This window comes from Condylura cristata, unplaced genomic scaffold, assembly GCF_000260355.1.
Source record: "Condylura cristata isolate star-nosed mole 26May11 unplaced genomic scaffold, ConCri1.0 scaffold00014, whole genome shotgun sequence".
Lineage (NCBI taxonomy): Eukaryota > Metazoa > Chordata > Mammalia > Eulipotyphla > Talpidae > Condylura > Condylura cristata.
In genome coordinates this window covers 7,817,576-7,825,677 of record NW_004567115.1, presented here as the reverse complement: position 1 = coordinate 7,825,677, position 8,102 = coordinate 7,817,576, and the positions used below count along the sequence as shown (strand labels likewise).

The 8,102-nt window shown below is 42.5% G+C and overlaps 1 protein-coding gene across 1 annotated transcript in view; it reads left to right on the top strand.

Annotated features, from left to right (window-relative positions):
* Positions 1-2,488: 2,488 nt before the first annotated feature.
* SLC25A36 (solute carrier family 25 (pyrimidine nucleotide carrier), member 36) overlaps positions 2,489-8,102 on the top strand; it is a 31,830-nt gene continuing 26,216 nt past the window's right edge. The window contains exon 1 of the mRNA XM_004682154.2: positions 2,489-2,741. Coding sequence (XP_004682211.1) covers positions 2,701-2,741 — 41 coding nt within the window. The 5' untranslated portion in view covers positions 2,489-2,700. The remainder of the gene's footprint in view (positions 2,742-8,102) is intronic.

Below are 8,102 nucleotides of genomic sequence, written 5' to 3'. Positions count from 1 at the left end.
TACAAAGATCACTGTTCATTAACAACTAAAATGCAAGATCATACCAATTCTAGAGTCCCCTAGTTCCTCTCTATTTTATAATGTGCTTATTTGCATGTGTTGAGGTAAGCATCGAGTTGTGAGACAACCCGAACAGTTTCTCTTTCTATATTCAGTGAAACTACAACTCCCAGAAGACACCTCAGCAGGAAGACTTGAAGATGCTCCCACATCTTGGTTTTAGCCCCACCTACCCTGCCTGTCATCATTTTGCAAAAACACTTGAAAGCTTGTTTGTGTAAGGTACAAGTGCACAAGAAATCTCTTTGTGCCACTCTGAAAGAAATCACTTGAAGACATACTGTAATCAACAAGGATGAGGAAGAAGGGTTTTAAAAGAGCAAGCACATGACAGTACTGTGGAACCTCAGTTAGCATGACAGCCAATTCAGTCCTAGAATTCCTGCATGAATGACCTCAGCAAGCACACCCAAGTGGGCAGCCCCAATGCTGTACCAGCTGGAGTGCACAGGGGCAGAGTCTCTTTCTATGGCACATAAAGGCATTTAAAAAGACTGCTATTGCCTACTATGGGAATAACTGTTACTGCACATAAGAACTTTCACTATAATGCAGTCACTATACTAAAAAACAAAACAGGAAGCTACAGCTATTGCCTTGAAAGAAATAATCTAAAATGATACACTTTGGAAAACAGTCTGGTGAATATTCAAAGGGTTAAATGTTGATTTAGCATATGACCCAGCAATTCCACTTCCAGTTATACACCCAAGAGAATTGAAAGTGTGTATTCACGCTAACTTTTTCTGCACAAATGCTCATGGCAGCATTATTCACAACACAAATGGCCATTTAAGAGAATGAATAAGCAAAATTCATGATGTACCCACATGATGTAGCCATATTCTGTCATAAAAGGGACTGAAGCACTGATACAAGCTACAACATGAAGGAATCTTGAAAACCAGCCACAAAAAGGCACATATTGTATTATTTATTTATAGGAAATGTTCAGATTAATAAATCCAAAGAGAGAAGAATGTGGTTGCCAGGAGTTGGGTGAAGAAAATGTTCTGGAATTCGGTCAGTTCATGAGAACATACTAAATATCACTAAATTCTACAGCTTAAATAGTTGAATTTTTTTTTAGATATTTATTTATTTATGCAAATAAGAGCTGGGGTACAGGCCAGAGGTGGGGGTGAGGGAGTGGGGTGTCTGAAAACATTCGCCAAAGAGGAAAGTGAGGAACAGGCTAATTGACTGAAATACGCTGCTGAGGGGAACAAGCAGGTGAGATAGGAGAGGTCTGCTGTGTCATGTGGGTCAGCTCCCTGTCCTGGGATTGAACTGCTGATAGCTTCAGAGTGCTGACACTTAATCCTTTGTGCCACCAGGGAGGCCTCAAGTAACTGAATTTTATGGCACATGAATAAATACCTCAATAATGCTGCTAATAAAAAAGAATATCTCTAAATGTTAATGCAATGAGCTGGAGGAAGAATGGTCTTAGGTGGCAATTAAAAAAGAAAAGATTTAGTTATTGTGTATATAAGAACTGGGGTACAGGCCAGAGATAGGGGAGGTGAGAGAATTCAACAGAGACAGAATAGGGAGCAGAACAGGCAGGTTGACTGAGATACACTGCTAAGGGGAGCAGTGGGCGGTCAGGAGAGCTCTGCTGCTCCATGAGGGTCACCTCCCTGGCCTGGATCCAACTGTATGCTGCAGTGGCTGTGGATAGCTTCATAGTGCTGAGCTTTAACCCCTTGTGCCATCAGAGAGGTCCCAGAGATGGTAATTTTTATAGGAATTTCCATGATATATTTCTCCATTACTCTCCTGATCGCAATTTTCCACTATTACAAGATTGTTTACAAATACTGTATTGTGGCTCTAGACAAGTAACCTCACACAGGCCGCCTCTTGCTTTGTGGAGTGTTACTCTCAAGTGGGCACCAGGAAGTGGAATTGCAGGGTCATGAAGCCAAATTCTTTATAAATAAATCAAAAAGGAGGAAGATGGGAAATTTGAACTTTCCTTTTAATTTTGTTGTAAACTTAAAATAAGAAATGCTCTAAAAGAAGCCTTTTTTTTTTAAGTCTGTCAGAGACTGGGCCCCGCCCCACCCTCCCCCACCCCGCCCCGAGAACCCGAAATCTGTCTTGTCTTCAGGGGTCGCGGAATTGGGGGACGCTCGGATCTCCGCAGCGAGCAAGCCCACGCCGCGTGGGGTGCAGCCTTCAGGGCAGCCTGATTAGATGCGAGGGCGCAGCGACCTACTACCCCTCCGGGCACGCGCTCCGACCCGCCTAGCGGCCTTTCATTGAGAAACCCCTCAGTGATCACGTGAAAGAGGCCTGCCGACCGCGTGACGTCACGCAGCGCGCTCCAATGGGAGCTTCTGTTTATGTCGGGGGTCATCGGAATATTCATGTCCCCGCACCCACCCAGCAGCCGCCGTCGCCGCCGCGCCGCTCTCCGGCTTGGGAACAGAGCGCTGACGCCGAGCGGGAGGCGGCGCGGCTGTAGCGCCGCGGGGTGGGCCGCGCGGGTGGCTTTCTGCGGCCGCGTCTCCGCCAGCTCCCTCGCCACCCCTGGGGCTCTGTGCAGCTCCAGCCCGCCCCGAAGCCGCCGGCCGTGACGGGCGGCCGCACCCGCGTCCCGCCTCAGCGCCCGGAGGACATGCGGGAGAGAGAATGAGCCAGAGGGACACGCTGGTGCATCTGTTTGCTGGGGGGTACGGTTCAGGCTGGGGTGCAAACGGGGGGAGGAAGGTACTGGGCTCAGGTTGCGGGGCGTGAGCCGAAAACCTGGGCGAGAGGGGGTGAGGGGCCCCCCGGTCGCGGGACCCGGGAGGCTGAGGCCGGGGCGGGGAGCGCCGGGGCCCTCCGGCCGAGGAAGGGCTGGACCGTGAGCCCGGGGACCGTGAGCCCGGGCGAGACGGAGGCTTCGGGCCCGCATCAGGGTCGAGCCTCCGGGCCTGGAGTCGACGCGGAAACGGGCACGCTCCGCCGCCCAACCGCTGTCCGGGTTGCGGGGCGCGGCGAGGAGCCCAGCTGCAGGCCGCGCGTCGGTGACTTGGCCCGGGGGGGGGGGGGAGACGAGTGGGAAGTGCGGAGGCCAGGGACAAAATGGGCGCCGGGGCCGCCTCCTTCCCTCCTGGCTGCGCGGGCTCCGGGGCCTCACGTCGCTCACGCTCCACCTCGGACCTCGGGCAGCTGATTTCCGGGCTCGGCGCTCCCCTGGTAGAGCCACGGGCGTAGATTTGGGTGTTCTGGCCCCCGCTTTAGCTGTGGGTTGTTTCTCGCACTTGGGGAGTTTCCTTCCCGAGCTTCTCCAGGTTGGGAGCTGCGGCGCGCCGAGGCGGTGCCATGGGGGTCCGATTTGGTGAAAACCCCGCGACCTTCTATCCACCGCCTTACACACCCGCTGCTTTTCGTCTGAGTAAAGGAGAAAGTGGTGGGTAAGGAGAGGTCAGATGTTTTGACCGTAGTTATACCGTGTGGGCAAGATTTACGACTAAGCCTAAAGTTTTCGTTCCCTGGTTGCCAACCTGAACCAAGTTAGTCTCCTTTTAAGGAGACGAAATAATTTGTTCTGGCCAAATTATTTGGAGAGAGTCATAGAAATTGTAAGTTTCAGCTCTTATCTCTAGAATCCGAGTCTTGTTTAAAAAAAAAGAAGGGAGGGGTGCTGCAGTGAATTAATGCGAAGCTTACTTCTGTCAGTTTGACCAAATAGTTACATTACCTTGAAGCCTACAGTTTAATTTTAAAATTGATCACTTTAGGACTGTTAAGTAACATATTCATTTCTATTTACAATGGCTTGATTTGAGTTGGACTTACACGGAATCTGTTGCCAGTGATGGCAATACTTGCCTTGGATTGGGCATATTCATTCACCAACATTTATTGTTCGCCACATATATACTGTTCACCAAATTTGGGTCAGCCACTGTCGAACATAAAAACAATAGTTTTCTTTAATCTGTGAGACCCAGTTCTGTAGAGCTTGCCCTTTATATTTCTGATAACTGTCAATAGTCTTGACGAATTAACTAATTTTTAAAAAACCGTTTATCTCTGTAGATGTTCTAAAGATGTCTTTCTAGGCAAATAGTTGGATTTCTTTGTGTTATTAGAGCACATAGTAACTCCAGAAAGAGATCAGACATTTACTTCTGCCTACTATTTTAATTTGGTTGAAAAATAGGTAAACCCTTTGGCTTTAATCGCCTCATTTTTAAAATCCATTTTCTAGGTCCTGACATTTCTATTATTGTGTATTCAAGAGTTATTTATCCAGTTTTGTTTAAAGTAGAGGACATTTAGTTGAAATGTTAACTTGATGGCGCTATACTTCCCAGTTTGGCTTAAGAGCATCAGTCACTTAACATGGTATTAATACACCTTACGGCCCTTAGCTGTTTTTCTTTAAGAACATGAATGGAGTTTTTGCAGCATCTAAAGACATAGGTTTAGAACTCACTCAAGTCCCCCCCCAAATCCTCATGCAGGTTATTAAGAGTACTAATGAGATACTGGTATCTAGAACGCTGACATGAGACAGGTGCTCTAGCCTTGTAAATTCTGTTCCTTTGTATCTCCTTTTGATATTTATTTGGTTGATTTTACATTTATGTAGTTGTGTAAATCTTTTCAATAAAATCTGGCTTGTCTTTTTAAAAAAAAATTAGAAGTAGGAAAGATGGTAAGAATCATCTGGTTCAGCACCTTGGAAATATGGAAAAATACTGAAGTGTAAGAAGTTAACTTATGCAGGGTCAGTTTTTCATATCTGTAAAATGAGAAGTGAATACCAAGACCCTTCCAGCACCATTTCATGTAAACTCTTCTGAAAGTCAGTACAGCGAGCATTGTAGAAATACAAAGCAGGTTATGTTAAATTGTTATTAATTGAAGATAACTACATCTTTATATTAAACTTCCTTATTTAGGCAATCCCTTTTTAAAAGTTTTTGATAAAAAATTAAATTTCATTTATTTATCCTGATAGAGTTATATAAATAAGGAGCTAAGGAAGTTTTTTTGTTGTTGTTTTGTTTTGTTTGTTTGTTTTTGCTTTAATAATCAGATAAAAAAAAATGTTGGACCCTGGTGGCACAAGGGATTAAATCTCAGCACAATGAAGCTATCAGCAGCTAAGTTCAGTCCCAGGCCAGGGAACTAACCCAGCTGGCACAGCAGACCTCTTTTGTCTAGCCTGCTGCTCCCCTCAGCAGTGTGTTTTAGTTAATCTGCCTGTTCTGTTCCCCACTCTGTCTCTGGTGAGTATTCTCACTCTTCCCCCACTCTGGCCTCCACCCCTGCTCTTGTATACATAAATACATAAAATAAATATTTTGAAAAAGTAAAAAATCTTACTAGCTGTTATGTTGGAGATAGTTCACACACAGGTACCATTGGGATTAAATGATGAAGATTATATATTAAAAGACTTTTCACAGTGGCATTTAATAGCAAAAATTGAATATTGAGCTTTTGGGTTTTCTTTTTCTTTTTCTTTTTTTTTAGTTTTTTTATTTTAAAACAGTTTATTTTTACATCATTTTGTACATTATTTTTTCCATCTCAATTGTAATCCCCCGGGTTTCCCATCACCATATCACCCGTGTGCCATCACCAAAATCCCGTGCACTTCCCTCCCCACCCCACCCCCGCAAAATGTCTGGTATATGGTTGTTCATTATTTTTGCTTTTGGGTTTTCTTTATGGTTATAATTGTATATATTAAAGTATGTGTTTATCAGGATCTCAGAGAGATTTCTAATTGCTTAGTTCATGTATTATTAAAACAGGAACATTTTAAACAGACCAGCAGTGGACCTTGGGTTGGGTGACATACTCACATGCATAACTCGTGCTTTGTTTTAAGACACCCTTTGGTCCCATTATGTTTTTGCCAGAGTTAATATTCAGAGTTTGTAAGGTCATTGGTTAAGAGAAGCTAACTGAGCAACTCATGGCAGCCTACAAAGAAGATGTAAATAAGATTGAGTTTTAGCTGTACTTTTGTTAACACAATGTATCTGAAAATGAAAATATAAGCAATAAGAAATAAATTTTTAATTCTTTAATAGAACTGCACATTTTCTAGTTAGTATATAGCTGCTTATGTCCCCCAAAGCTAGTTAATTTCTTTGTTACTGAGAGAGATTTAAATTTTTGCCTCAAATGGGAGGAATAAGCCTTTCAAACATTAAGAAGGTGGGTTTTTAAAAAAAGGTTTTATTTATTTATGCATACAGTAACTGGGCTGTAGGCCAGAAGTGTGGGGGTGAGAGGATTCACCAGAAAGAGTGGAAAACAGAATAGGCAGATGTACTGAAATATGCTGCTGAGGAGACCAGTAGGCCAGACAGGAGAGGTCTACTGCTCCATGTGGGTCACCTCGCTGGCCTGGGATGGAACTTGTCCTTCAGTTCCTGGGGATAGCTTCAGAGTGCTGTGCTTCAAACCCTTGCGCCATCAGCGAGGCCCCTCTCTTTTTTTTTTTAATACAACTGCTATGAACAGTGAAAAACTTTAATAAATCTAGTGAGTAATAGAGTATCTAAGAAATTGTACTTTGAGATCCTAGATTTAATCCAGTCACATATTAAACTATTCATTTATTCAGCAGAAAACTCCCACTTTGATATCAGATTAGTTGGTTCTACAGAAATTCTGTTATATTATCTGTTAAATTATTTCACTTGCTTGTAAAGTCAGGAAAGTAGAATACTTAAATACATGTTTTTCCATTTCATTCCATGTTTCTTATTACCTCTATTTCTCTATTATTAGCCCCTTTTCCTCCTTTTTTATTTTCTTGTTAAAAATGCATCCTTTCATTTAATTGCAGGCAAGACTCAGAGTAAAACTATTCTGATAAAAAATATTCTCAAACTATTTTGCTCTGTGTGGGTTAATGTATTACAGCAGTGTGGGAGAGGAGTTCCTGAGGGGACATTTTCTGTCATCTGACAGAATTATTTTCATAGAAATACTAAAACATTATTTACCCTTTCAGTGTTGACATTTGTACTGAGGGTGCAAAAGTAATGGAAGGGAAAACTGCTGATGCCTCATCCTCTATCAGAGCAGAATCACCAGATTGTACTAGTAGTCTCCACACTTAGAGTTTTTTTAAAAGCCAGTTTCACTTTGGAATATTCTTGAAGCAGTAAAAATTACTAATTTGTTCAATCTTGACCTTGAATACCTATCTTTATTTAATATTATGTGACAGGATGGAAAAATGCATAAAGTACTTAGGCATATCAAAGTAGTTTTGCAATTGTTTCAATCTAAAGCTATTTATTCATGAGAACCATTCTTGAAAGAACAGTTGATAGAGAAATTGCACTACTCAGACTTGAGTATTTGGCAGACATTTTCTCAAAAAGTGAAGAGAAGCTTGTTGCTTCGGGGAAAACCACAGACAGCTTATGTTGCCATATGATAAAATTTGAATTTTCAAGCAAAAATCAGAATTTGTAAAATCATGAGTTGACAGGAATTCTCAATTTTTTGATAATGTATAATAAATCTATCATCATATGGGAAATCTGTGTGACCCAGCGAATCAGAACCCAGCATTTGCCTGGTTTTAGTGTTGTATCAAAGAATATCCACAATTATCTGCAAAAAAGATTGCATAGTATCATTAATTAGAAAGTGTTCAGTGCTGTTGGAAGGGGGATAGATCTGGATAAAGTGGAACTACCTAAGAGTGAACTGTAGTTCTAAGTAGGGAGGTTGGGATGAGTCTTCATTTGAGCAGGGCTTCAGGGGAATTAACTATTCCCAAGGAAATTAGGTGAAAACACTGGAGTTAGAGCACAGGAATGAGACAGGTGTAACCTGACCAGAGTTTTGTTACACCATTGCAGAATTTTAAGTTTTTCAAAATGGTAGGAGTCATTGAAGGAGTTTAAAAGACTGGTGATCCTGTTTCAAATAGACTACATAGTGCAAGGACAATTTAGCTATTGGCAGTGATCCAAATGGGAGTTAACAGTCATTCAGAACAGGTTGGAAATGGTGAGAAGTTGTTGAATTCTGGTTAGATTGTGCTGTATTCAATGTAGAGC